The 14,172-nt window shown below is 38.7% G+C and overlaps 1 protein-coding gene across 4 annotated transcripts in view; it reads left to right on the forward strand.

Moving 5' to 3' along the window:
- The window catches only part of MGAT4A (alpha-1,3-mannosyl-glycoprotein 4-beta-N-acetylglucosaminyltransferase A), a 104,972-nt gene that overhangs the window by 68,567 nt on the left and 22,233 nt on the right, over positions 1-14,172 (forward strand). For all 4 annotated transcript variants that reach the window (XM_060187478.1, XM_060187477.1, XM_060187480.1 and 1 more), the window contains 4 exons: positions 583-716; positions 8,711-8,757; positions 11,551-11,664; positions 12,741-12,816. In XM_060187478.1, the coding sequence (XP_060043461.1) occupies positions 583-716; positions 8,711-8,757; positions 11,551-11,664; positions 12,741-12,816 (371 nt within the window). The remainder of the gene's footprint in view (positions 1-582; positions 717-8,710; positions 8,758-11,550; positions 11,665-12,740; positions 12,817-14,172) is intronic.

Here is a 14,172-nt window from a genome sequence, read left to right on the forward strand (position 1 = left end):
TTAGAGATTATTTATCTTTTATGTGTAAGTCATGCAGAAAAATTATTATATTATTGTAAGGTTTTTTTTGTTTGTTTTTTGGCAGAGCACTACTCAGCTCTGGTTTATGGTAATGCAGGGGATTGAATCTGGGACCTGGGAGTTCAGGCATGAGAGTCTGTTTGCATAACCATTATGCTATCTCCCCTGTCCTAAGTGTGCCTTTAGATCCTTTGATTGTTCTTTCCAGACTGTTGTCTATTTTGTCCTGCTTTATTTTTTTTAACTTTATTTATTTGATAGGACAGTGAGAATTTTAGAGGGAAGAGAGATAAGGAGGAAAGGAGATGGAGAGACACCTGTAGCTCTGCTTTACCACGTGTAAAGCTTTTTCCCTGCAGGTGGGGACCAAGGGCTTGAACTTGGGTCTTTGTGCACTGTAATGTGTGTGCTTAACCAGGTGTGCCACTGCCTGGCCCCCAGACTGTTGTCTGTTTTGATCCTTTATATATCTCTATCAATTTGGGATGATGTCATACCTTTGAATTAGTAGTGTTCTTCTATAATGTCTTTGTAATAATTATTATGATTATTTTGTTTCAGTTTCAATAGTAATGGGCATTCCTACAGTGAAGAGAGAAGTTAAATCTTACCTTGTAGAAACTCTTCATTCCCTTATTGATAATCTGTACCCTGAAGAGAAGTTGGACTGTGTTATAGTAGTCTTCATTGGAGAGGTAAATGTTTGTTTTTGTTTTTTAAACCACATGTATAAGGAAGGGTAATTATTTAAGTTTTTTGAAAAACTGCATGTAGCCTATACAAGTTGAAACCATGATTGGATAGTTGAATGTGATTTTATTATAAGCATTTTAAAAATACAGCATGTGGGGTTTAGATAATCCATGCATATGCAGTATAGTCTAATGGAGTATATAGTCCATCTCACCTGTTTTATCTGCCTTAAGTTCTCGCCCCCTTGTTTGCCTTAAATTCATCTCTTCTCTAGGTATAGTAATCTGTTATTACTATATACACAGATATATAGGGATTTCTCTTACTAGGATCTTAATTTTGAAAGTTGCATTAATATTTTGGTGAGTTTTGAAACCTGAAAAAGATTTTGCCTAGGCTGGGGTTTTATTTTCCCTTTCCCCCTTGGCTCATTCTCTGTACTTTTAAGATGTGGTCATCATTCTTTTTCTTAAACAAGTCAAACTAGGGAAACAACATTAGAGCACAGGACTTGCATGTCTGAGGCCCCAAAACCTCCATTTTCAATCCCAGGCAACACAAGATGCCAAAACTGAGCCATGGTCTTAAGTCACTGTCCCTATCTCTCATAAAATTAGTGTTCAGCAGGGAAGCAATTACAGAAGCCGGACCTTCCACCTTCTGCATCCCACAATGACCTTGGGAGGGTTAAAGAATAGGAAAGCTATCGGGAGGGGATGGGATACGGAGTTCTGGTGGTGGGAATTGTGTGGAGTTGTACCCCTTTTATCCTATGGTTTTGTCAATGTTTCCTTTTTATAAATAAAATTAAATAAATAAATAAGATCTAAACCTAAAAAAAAATAATAAAGCTATCAAGGGAGGGGATGGGATACAGAGTTCTGGTGGTGGGAATTGTGTGGAGTTGTACCCTTTTTATCCTATGGTTTTGTCAATGTTTCCTTTTTATAAATAAAATTAAATAAATAAATAAATAAGATCTAAACCTAAAAAAAAAATAAAGCTATCAAGGGAGGGGATAGGATACAGAGTTCTGGTGGTGGGAATTGTGTGGAGTTGTACCCCTCTTACTCTATGATTTTGTCAGTGTTTCCTTTTTATAAATAAATAAAAAGAGAAAAAAGAAAATAACAATAAAATTAGATGTGGCAAAATATCATGTGAGAGGAGACTATTATATTTCTTTTATTTTAGTATCTTTTTATTTATTATTTTGACTTCATAGTTACCACTGGGGCTTAAATCCACTGCTCCTGAAGGCCATTTTTCTCATTTTTGTTACCATTGTTTTTGTTGTCATTGCTGTTGTTGCTGTTGGATAGGACAGATTAAAATTGAGGAGGGGAAGACAGAGACGGTGAGAGAAAGACACCTGCAGACCTGCTTCACCGCTTATGAAGTGACCCCCCCCCCCCCGCAGGTGGGGAGCCAGAGGCTTGAACTGGAATCCTTATGCTGGTCCTTGTGCTTCGCGCCATGTGCGCTTAACCTGCTGCGCTACCACCTGCCCCCCTTATTTTAGCATCTTTAAATTACCTAGGGAAGGAATACATCTTTTATACCAGGTTTAGGCTGGCTTTTTTTTTTTTTTAATCCATTTTAGTTCTGAGGGTGAGGGGGTGATAGTACCACAGCACTAGAGTCTCCAGCAGTGCTGTGACCTGCCATGTGGTGTCAGGGTTCTCACTTGGGCAGCACATATCACAAGGCATACACCCTGGGAGTCAGGCGGTAGCACAGTGGATTAGGTGCCCATGGCACAAAGCACAAGCCCCCAGCTCCCCATCTGCAGGGGAGTCACTTCACAAGCAGTGAAACAGGTCTGCAGGTGTCTATCTTTCTCTCCCCCTCTGTCTTCCCCATCTCCATTTCTCTGTCCTATCCAACAACAATGACATCAATAATAATAACTATAGCAATAAAACAGGCAACAAAAGGGAATAAATAAAAATAAAAAAATAAAAACATACACCCTACTGGGTGAACTATCATGAACAGCCTTTTCCTAAACCGTGAAGGGAAAGTCTCCTGGAATAAATAATTCCTTAATTATATAAAAAAAAATCAGAATAGAAGAACTCAGGACATCTGGTTCCCACCGTAATGTGTGCTTAACCAGGTGTACCACCACCTGCCCCATTAGACTACTTTTTTTTTTTTGTATTGGTGGGACCATTTGCATATGTGATTTATTACTCCAGACCAACTCATTCACTCAGATACAGAGAGAGGCACCACAGCAACTGAGTTTCCCACAGTGCTATTATAATACTCCTCATGTGCTACCAGGTACACACCTGGACCACATACATGGCAAGGTAGGCACCCTCCCCAGTGAGCTATTTCCCTGGCTCTGGATTACTTTTTAAATGAATTAATTTATTTTATTATGAGAGAGAGTAAGATGAGACAGAAGCGGAGCATTGCTCAGTGCTGGCATAAGGTGGTTCCAGGGATTGAGGCCTCAGGCATGTATGTTTATTCTACTGTTTATTATATAATATAATATCTCTTACACAATGTGTGATAATACCACACAGAAACCCTGTTGTTTATCTCTTATCACTGTTGATTATTTCTGGCTGAACACGTTCCTACAGTTAATCTGGATTTTAACACAAAGTTTGTATTCCTGCCCCATTCTTAAATTTGGAGAATTAACCATTTTGTGAACCTCGGTGGGAGGAAGTCTTCCCTCCCACTATGGAAAGTATGGATGCCAACTGTTTGATTTGCAGACCAGGCACGTGTCCTGGGCTCAGCCACTTAGATATTCCCATCCTGGAATTTGAATGGGATTTCATTGTTTTGGGTAACACAGAAAACCTCAAAGGATAAACAAATTATTAGAAGCAGTAGGGAAATTTTACTATGGCAACTGAATAATTTCGATTTCTGTGACAATTACAGAAAACGAGAAAGCATATTTAGAAGAAGTATATTTTCTAAAGAAGCCAGGGTTATGGACAGTCGATTTTGGTGATAAACTGTGGTGACGGCAGTGGGTCCTTCTAGGGACTGGGTCCAGAGGCATTCAGGACCAATGCCAAGGCCTTCTAAAGCTGTAGTATTGGAAATGCCCCATGAGCTCTGGCCATTGGTCCAGCCTTTTTCCTGCTACCTTCCTTGCCAGGTTTCTCAGCCTACTGGGGGTTCTATGAGTTTTGCCTCATTGTTTTTGACTTTTCTATTTTTTTTTCTAATTTGTTGCAGCTAAGATCCTGACTAATACAGGTTATATATTTCTCCTCTTCTCTCCATCTCCCCCACACTTCCCCCCACTTCTCTCTCTGTAATCGGAACTGCCCTGAAAAGAATAGAACAAACAGTGTAGATTTGCAGAGGTATATGACTAAATGCTGTTCGAGGTGAAAGAGAATGAGTGAGTTTTTGTGTTTGGTTCTAGGCAGAATGTTGTCCAAGCATAACACCAGATGATGTTAGTGATAACCTTAAAGATTTCTGAAACTTTGGAAAGAGAACATTAGATAGATTATTCACTGCTGTTTATTCACACTATGATTTCAGTGATTCCAGGCCAACTTTTTCCTTCAGAGAGACTGAGAGAATAGAAAGGCATGTGTCTTATGTAATGAGATATCTCTCATTTCCATTTCTTTATAAAATTAATTTTTGCATGAAAGAAACAGATTAAGGCCAGAGCATCAGTCTACTGCAGTAGGTGTGTCCAGGGACTCAGCCCAGGGCTTTTTTTTTTTTTTTTTTTTGCCTTCAGGGTTATTGTTGGGGCTTGATGCCAGCACTATGAATCTGCTGCTCCTGTAGGCAGCCTTTTTTTCCCATTTTTGTTGCCATTGTTATTGATATTAGTATTGTTGTTATTGCTGTTGTCGTTATATCGGACAGAGAGAAATCAAGAGAGGAGACCTGCAGACCTGCTTCACTACCTGTGAAGCAACCACTCTGCAGGTGGGGAGCCAGAAGCTTGAACCAGGATCCTTGCACCCATCCCTGTGCTTCGAGCCATGTACGTTTAACTCTGCACCACCGCCCAGCCCCCAGCCCAGGACTTCTTACCTGCTAGCCCTGTAATCTCCCTGCTGAGCTACCTCCCTGGTAGCAGAGATAAATTTCTATGGTTTATTTTAAGATATGTTCATTCATTGTTTTTTCCTTTTTCTTTCACTGAACACACTAGATAACACATATACTGATTGAACTGAAAGTTTCCCTGAAGTTAGTTAATTATGTTCCCATTTCCTGACTCCCTTCATTTCTCTGAGATGTGTTTATTTTCAAATGGACTTTATAAATAACTGATGAAACTTAACAAAGAATGGTAGATAGGTCATCCAGAAGGTACACACTTTGCCATGCACAAGGGTCCGGGTTAAAACCTCCAGCTACCACATTGGGAGAAGCTTCACTGGGGGGTAGAGGAGTGCTGTGGTGTCTCTCCTTCTGTGTCTCTCCTTTTCTACCTCTTACCTTCTTTCTGGAGAAAAAATAATAAATAGAAATAGGAGAAACTCACAGGCATTAAGTGAAGCCATGATTGGAAAAATAATAACTAAGAGTGATTTAATTGTTACTGTTTAATTTATACTCTACTGGTAAAAATGATTCTTGAGCCAGGTGTGTATTTTTTGACTTAATATATATCTGTGAGTGTATATTGGTAGATTGTTGATATTAGTTGTTAATTTTAACCTGCTTTTATGTTTTTCCTAATATATGCCCAAGCTAAGTTGGGCAACCTTTTACTCTCATAGTTATATATGCATAATCTGAAATACTTGCTCTGTGCTTTTAATTTTATTCTCCCCCAACAGCATCAGAATTTGGTGCATAAACCACTGTGCTGTCCCCTGCTCCCCCTTATGTTTTTTTTTTCTTTTTCACCAGGGTTATTGCTGTGGGGCTCCATGCCTAAGTGATGAATCCACCACCCTGGCTGTATTTTTTTCCTTTTTCTTTGATAGCATAGAGAAAAATTGAGAGGGCAGGGGAAGATAAAGACCGAGAGACATCTGTAGTACTTGCTTTACCAGTCAAGAAGCATCCCCCCAGCAGGTAGGGAGTAGGGGCTTGAACCTGGGTCCATGCACTTGTTAGACAGCTGTGTCACTGCTTGGCCCCTATGATTCACTTATTTAATGTTAAAGTTGTACAGCCGTCAGTGGCACTCAATTTAAGTGCATTTCATCATCCAGAAGAGAACTGCATCCCTCAGCTGCCACCCATCGACTCCCTTCTCCCTCAGCTCTAGGCAGTCAGCCCTTTCCTTTTTGTCCCCTTGCTTTTCTGTTCTGAACATGTTACGTAAGTGAAAGTGTTTAATGTGTAGTCCTTCATGACTGACTTATTTCACTGAGCAAAATTTTTCACAGTTCACCCATGTCGACATTGTGTATCTTTAATTAAATAGAAAAATACCTTGTTTTATTCAGCACAGACAAGTATTTAGTTTTCTCTGGGACATGCCTCCCCTTCTTTTGCTATGTATAACCACTCACTCTCTGACCTATCTCTAGGACCCTTTACTTACCCCTATAATGCACACATTCCAGTTTCTGATGCACAGAGACATCCTCAGAATGAAAAGACACTCCTTGTTGAAAGTCTGTACATGGCTTCAAAAATGATTTCAAAGCAAGCCATTCCTGAGAACATAGCAATCACCTTGCTTGCTGCCAACACTTACAAAGGGCAAGGCAAACAGCAGAGACAGAACTTCTCCTGTCTGTAAGTGCTAGGCCAGTTGTCAATTTAGCTTTCTTTGGAGGAGTCCCATGACAGGCCCTTCTGCTAAAAGTCTTACCAACTACAGTAGCTTGTAGGTCTTTGCCCGTTATGTTAGCATGCAGCATAAGGACATGTAGCACTAGCTGCAGATCACTTGAGTTTAATACATTTAATTAGATATTACATCACAAGCCTGTGTGCACAGAAACTTATTTACTCTTCTAGCTTAACCTCTTGGACATTCTACTGAGGATAGGGAATACGTCTTGTTCACTTAAGCCTTCCTGCTAATTTGGGTAAGCTCTCAATACATGCTTATCAAATTTAATTTCAGGTTGTGGCTGATTTCATATATATATATTGTCTTCAGGATAATTGCTGGGGCTCAGTGCCTGCCCTAAGAATCCACTGCTCCTGGAGGCCATTTTTCCCATTTTGTTGCCCTTGTTGTTGTTGTTATTATTACTGTTGCCATCGCTGTTGGGTAGGTCGGAGAGAAATCGAGGGAGGAGGGGAGATAGAGAGGGAGAGAGAAAGGCACCTGCAGACCTACTTCACTGCCTGTGAAGTTAAACCCCATCTCCTCCGAAGGTGGGGAGCCAGAAGCTCAAACCGGCATCCTTAAATGGTCCTTGTGCTTCGCACCATGTGTGCTTAACCCTCTATGCTACCACCCAATCCAGACTGATTTCATTTTTATGTAAACTGCTCTTAGTTGTGGTCTCTAAAATTAGCCTCAGGCTGGAGTAACAACTCACTAAGTAGGGAGCAGGTCTTGCCATGACATGGTCCAGGTTTGAGCATTGACATCATGTGAGAGGTAGAGGTATTGTGGCTATGGTGTGTGTCTCCTTCTCTGTTCTCCTGATAACTCTTTTTCTCTATCCGAATGCGTAGCCCAAGGGCAGTAAATAAAGCATGCTTGAAGCTCCAACTCTGCAAAAAAAGGAAAAAAAAGGCGTGTGTGTGTGTGTATGTGTGTGTGTGTGTGTGTGTGTGTGTGTTGTGTGTATCTATGTGTGGGGGAGGTGTCCTAATGAGTGATGGGTAGTTATTCACTTGTTAAACATGTGGATGGTAATTCACTAAAAATGTTTCACTAATCTTTAATCATTGGTTTATGTAGAAGTACAGAGAATTAGTTGTATTCCAGCTGTATTTGATACTTTTGTATTTTCCAAAGTTTAAATTTGTCTTTTCTTTATTTTGTGTTGCATTGTTTTCTTCAAGTATTGTTTGATGGTCTTTATAATATACATCTTCTTTTATGTGTTTTTGATTCTTTAATAACTTAAGCATTTGAATATAAACCGTCTCCGTATTTCAGACTTATTAGGGAACATTTGATTTTCACTTGAATATCATTAAAAATACACAGTCTGATAAATGTTTACTTCTAGATGTGGTAAGAATGCTCTTGACTTGAATTCTTTATTTAATATTGATAGTAGTACAGTATAATAAAGTTTTTTATTATATAGCTTTAGAAATTATACTGTAGTCTCTTAGGTTTTATCTTTCAGCCTATTTTTTCTTCAGTAGATTAGGAAACTATTTTGGAACAATGATTTTATTATATTGCTTTAGAAATTATACCGTAGTCTCTAAGGTTTTATCTTTCTGCCTGTTTTTTTTTTTTCTTCAGTAAGCTAGGAAACTATTTTGGAACAATGATTTACTTAGATTATTCAGATACAGAGCTGTAGAGGCAAATCCTGAAACCTTGGGTTTGATGGTTCATGGTGGAAAGCTATTTCCCTGTAACATGCTTCATCTGTTTATTCATAACTTACAGTTTATATGATTTAGAAATAAATAGTTTCTATGCTTTTCTATTGAAATGAACATAGAAATTGAATATCTGCTAGCACAGAGACCGGCATAATGATCCCGGTTCGACTCCCCAGCTACCCACCTGCGGGGGGGGGGTGTCACTTCACAGGGAGTGAAGCAGGTCTGCAGGTGTCTGTCTTTCTCTACCCCTCTCTGTCTTCCTCTCCTCTCTCCATTTCTTTCTGTCCTATCCAACAATGACGACATCAATAATAACAATAATAACTACAACAATAAAACAAGGGCAACAAAAAGGGAAAAAATAAATTAAAAAATAAAATAAATGAAATTGAATATCTGCTTACTGTATTAGTATTAAGTGATAAATACTTATACAATAAAATGCAAATCCCATAAATTGTCAAAAACAATGTGATGTTTAGTAATTTTGAGTCCATTGTTAAAAATTAAAATATAAATATATAAATATAAATGCAATTTTATCTTTCTTTCCCAGACAGATATTGATTATGTACATGGCGTTGTAGCAAACCTGGAGAAAGAGTAAGTTATTAATTATGGAAATGAAACTATTTTATTTACTATTATCTCTTGGCTTTTTGCTAGAAAAAAATGCCTTTTATAGTTCATTTCTCTCTGGAAGTTCACTATTCACTGAGCCAGCTGTCATTGGCCTTATAAAATAGATACATATATAAATTTATATCTTTCATTATAGAAAGGTATGAATGTCATTTATACATAACAGTACATTAAATGTTAAATAATAGTTTTTATTCTTGAAGACAGTGATTATAGTCATCTGAGATTATACATCTTCCATTCTCTCTTTACCAGACAGACCTTTTTCTGCTGTCAGGATAGTCATATGCAGCAGCTTCAATCTTCAATGTTAACCTCTGTCAGTCTTTTTTATTATTCTGCAAAAATTGAGTAACAGTTTGCTGTAAGCAAGGCACATAGCAGGTGACTACAGATGGAAAAGTTAGTAAGTTCTAGTTACCATTAGTTCTTATAATCTTAGTAGTTTTAACAGTATATAAGAATTGGTATTGATTTGAATTTATTAATTTTATTTTTTTGTTCTTGCTCTGGACAAGTTCTTTTCAGAGAGAGAGAGAGAGAGAGAGAGAGAGGGAGAACATTATAGCCCTGAAGTTTCCCCCAGTGTGGTGGAGGCTGGGCTTGAACCTGGGGTCACACACATGGCACAGTTTTATCTTATTTTTCCCCTTGAAACTTCTCATTTGCTTACTAAGAAAAGGCAAAGTCTTAGCCATTCATTTGTTGTTGGATGCCTAGGTTTCTTCTGGGTTTGGACAATTGTAAATTGTGCTTCTATGAACATGGATGTATGGATGGATGTGTTTGTTTCCTTGGGATATATCCCCAGGAGAGGAATTAATGGAATAGTACTCAGCTTCTAAGTATGATGAAGTCACTTTCTTCATCTCATCTTGGGTGGGGCTTGAAGAAACCATGTAAAGTGAGATAAGCCCGAAGAAGGATGAATATGGGATGATGGTCTCACTCATAGACAGAATTTAAGAAACAAGGACAGAAAGGGGAAACATAAAGTAAACCTTTGGCTGGTTTAGACTCTGGGGAAGGAGGACAGGGAGAGGCCTGAGGGAAGGGGAGACTTTGAGGCCCTACCTAGTACATGACAATGGTAAGAGATATAAGTGGAGAGTGCAAGTGTTTTACAGACACTTACCATGGTGAGATGATGAATTGTATCCATGTGTCAGCAACTTAACCCCTTAGTAAACTTAAAAAAGAAAAAGGCAAAGTGAACCAAAAATTACTTGATAACTTCTAGACTTAAAATAATATGACTCTATCTCTGTTCAAGTGCTAAGACAGAGATTAAAATACACACAGAGAGATACATAGATGCACATACATGTATGTGTGTATAGCTGTGCATTTAGACTGGGAGATAGCTCACTCTGGAAGGTGTCTTACCATGTACTAGGACCCTGATTTAAGTTCTGGCACCATGTTGGAGCACCAGGAGAAGCAGAGTGGTGGTATGGTATCTCTCCTCTTAAGTTACCTAAAATGAAAAGTTGGGCTGGAGTCTGTGAAATTGCCCATGCGTGAGGCCCCAACATCACATGCACATTCCCAAAACAGGATGGAATGGGGCAAGGGGGTGACTGGGTAGTAGGACATATGCTTTGCATGTGTGATAGCCTGGGCTCAGTCCCCCACATTGCTACTAAAGATCATTTAAAAATATATGCACAAAGCTCAGAACTAGATTCTCTCCAGTTATTGACTTCTTGGCAGCCTTTATTTTAGGCAAGAATTATTAGAAGCCTGCTAAATATAGGGGCTGGGTAGTAATTACTGAGTCCCTTCCTTTATACATCATGAGCAGGTCTGTCGGAGGTTATGAAAGTGATTTCTTTCATTCATTTCTTCCTCAAGCAGACCCAGGAATGAGTGTGATTAAGCACTTCACATCTGTGCAGAGGCTGTGGATCTAGGTGTGCAGAAATGTGTTAAGGGTGAATGCAAAGTGTGAGGGAAGTTGCACTTAAGACTGATTAAAAAAAAACTTTCATAATAGTTTCTTTAACTTGGCTTTGTTTTGACTCAAAGTGATACAGTGGCTAGACCACTGGACTCACAAGCATCTGAGGTTGATCCTTGGTATTGCATGTGCAAAAGTCTCTTTAAAAAAATGACTTGGCTCTTTTGGCATTCTGGGTTAGGTGGAGCACTACTGTGAGGGTCCTCTAGTGAGTGTAGAATGTTTAGCAGTGACCTTGGCATATCTACACAGTAGGTGCCAGTAGAACTGAAAACCACAGTTCTGATAACCAGTGTTTCCAGACATTGGTCAATGTATGGGGCTTGGAATAGGGTGGTGGGGTATGAGACAAGACTACCCTCAATTGAGTTACACAGATTTAGAATGATAGAGTGGGAGAGAGAGAACTCACCAGGGGAGGTGGCTGTTTTGCCCAGATTTGAGTCCCTGGTATACCATGTCAGAGAACTGTGGAATTGAGAGTTTTGGTGCTCTGGTGTTTCTTCCTTGCTTACCCCCACTGAAAAAGTCAGCCCAAAATAGTGAAGCTTCAGTTATGAACATGACAGTCTGTAATCCACACCTAATGCTTCCTAAAATTGAAGGACTTTGATCTTTGTGTATGTGAACGCACACACATGCACACACTTGTTTTACTTAACTTTCCTATTTTCTGAAACATTACATATTTTTTATTTTTTATTAACCCATGACAATGGTTATTTTCTGTTAAATAAAATCAGTGATGAGCTACGTTGACACATGGCCATAACAGCTAACATTTTTCATGATAGATTTTCTAAAGAAATCAGTTCTGGCTTGTTGGAAGTAGTATCACCTCCTGAAAGCTATTATCCTGACTTGACAAACTTAAAGGAAACATTTGGAGACTCTAAAGAAAGAGTAAGGTAAGTCAGATTGGTAAATAATTTCCCATCCTTGTGAATCTATCTTCAAAATGTAGTTCTTGTTTCTGGAAGCTTAATAAATTTTAGAGTTATTCTAATTACTTGCCAGTCCCTGTTTGGGCACCATTATGCCAGGCTAGCTTCGTGGATGGGAGAGAGAGACGACCAGGGAGTCATGAGTGGTACGCAGTTCAGTCTTTATTCATGTGGAACGCAGCGCAATCTAAGCTATATCTAATCACAATCCTGTCTTTATATATACTTGCCAAGTAGGGTGGAAACAGGATGTGATGTAGAGAGGGTGGAGCGAAAAGAGACTGGTGGAAATCAGGGTGACTACGAGAGGGGGCGGAGCAAAAAGACATCGTGAACCAGTGGGGATTAAACCAGTGCCCTGAGGCAGGGTAGTGCTTAGTTAACAGTGGTTTATGTAAATAGACTGCAGCTTTAAGTGGGATCAAACCAATGCCCTGCAGGCATGGCGGTGCTTAGTTAAGCAGGATTAGAGGGGGGTGGGGGGCTGGCATACTACCCAACAATTACTGAGAGCTCATGAAATTTTCTTTTGTTGTTGTTGGAAATTCTAATAGAATTTCTGATGGGAGGTTGAGTTCGGTAAACTTAATTTTTATAGACTCTATAATTATATTCAATATAACTCTAAGGTTAATCCAGAGGATTAATTTTTTGGGGAATACTTTTTCAGTTTATTATTATTATTTTGGAAAAACCACACTTACCTGAATATAATAGATATATATTATCTGTAATGTAGATACTATATAGCTTGATGCTTGAGGCCTGCGTCTCTGGCACTGCATAAAATGGCATATGCTGTGCTACTGAGCTACCTGGCCGGTCTGAAAATAATATTTCAGTGGAGATTGTACTAGAAAAAAGAATTTTCTTCTACTCTCCTCTAAGTGGACAAATCATGTATGTCATATATCTACATATAGTGAATATATTCTGCAGGTACATGTATATATTATAAAGTACATTTAACATTACTATAAAAAAGACATCAAATCATATTTTGCTAGCCCCTGACTTACATTTGCATATTTTTGTTTCAGATGGAGAACAAAGCAAAACCTGGACTACTGTTTTCTAATGATGTATGCTCAGGAAAAGGGCATCTATTATATACAGGTATGTGTGATTTTTCCATGATTGTTTTTCATGCTTTTAAAGAGAAGGTAATAAGAGAAGTGTATTTTCATTAAGATAAGTTTTGAGGGAGTCAGGCGGTAGCACAGCAGGTTAAGTGCACGTGGTGCAAAGCGCAAAGACTGGCGTAAGGATCCCGGTTTGAGCCCCTGGCTTCCCACCTACAGGGGAGTCACTTCACAGGTAGTGAAGCAGGTCTGCAGATGTCTATCTTTCTCTCCCCCTCTCTGTCTTCCCCTCCTCTCTCCATTTCTCTCTGTCTTGTCCAACAACAACATTAATAACAACAACAACAATAACTACAACAATAATAACTACAACAATGAAACAACAAGTGCAACAAAGGGGAAAGTAAATAAATAAATATATATATATATATAAGTTTTGAAAGTGTAAATCCTCCAAAATATCTGTAAGGTGATAACTATTAATAGATCCAAGATAAGAGGTTCCTCTGATCATTGAGAATGTGGCTCCATGGTCTTGTTTTCTGATGATGACAAATACAGCTCTTCACACAAAGAGAGCTCACCTCCCCCCATTTCTCCTATCCCTTTCGCTCTTACCCACCCTTTTTCTAAGAGCTAAGATTTAATTATTTGACAAATTTTGTCTCATTATCTTTATATTTTCCACCACTTTTTTTTTTTTAAATTATTGACACTCCTCAGCTTGTCTGTCTCCTTCTCTCTTCAGGTAACCTTGGTTATGTTGTTCATGGTCACTGATTTGCCTTTTTATTTTGTTTTGTCTGTTTACCACTTTTATATCATTGTGTTGCACACATGGGTGAAGTCATTCAGCACTTGTCTTTCTCCTTCTGACTTAGCTCACTTCACACAACCTCCCTGAGTTCCTTCTGTTTATCCAATAATCTGCTGATGAGAACTTCACTTGCTTCCAAAATGTAGCTATGAACTTCCTGAGGAAGCCCCATGCCATTCCAAATGTTTCAGAATGATTGCAACAATTTACATTCCCACCATCAATGCATGAGACTTTTTCTTTTTCTCCATATTCTCCCCTTCTCTTAATGATGCTTGTAATGTAGACTATTCTCACAGGTGTTAGGTGGTGTTTCTTGAGGTCTTAAGTTATCTTTCTCTGATAAACTAGTGGTTTGAGTATTCTTTCATATGCCATATGTGTGTCTTATTTGAAGAAGCATTAATTTATACCTTCTGTCCATTTTTGATTGGTTTATTTGATTTATTTTTTGTTCAGTTGTATGAGTTCTTTGTATGCCAAGGATATTAACTTCTTTTTTATTTTTTATTTATTTATTTAGGTAGAGATAGAGGGAAGGAGGAGATAGAGGGGGAAAGCACTATTTCACCG

The sequence above is a fragment of the Erinaceus europaeus genome, chromosome 3 (assembly GCF_950295315.1).
Source record: "Erinaceus europaeus chromosome 3, mEriEur2.1, whole genome shotgun sequence".
In the NCBI taxonomy this organism is placed as follows: domain Eukaryota; kingdom Metazoa; phylum Chordata; class Mammalia; order Eulipotyphla; family Erinaceidae; genus Erinaceus; species Erinaceus europaeus.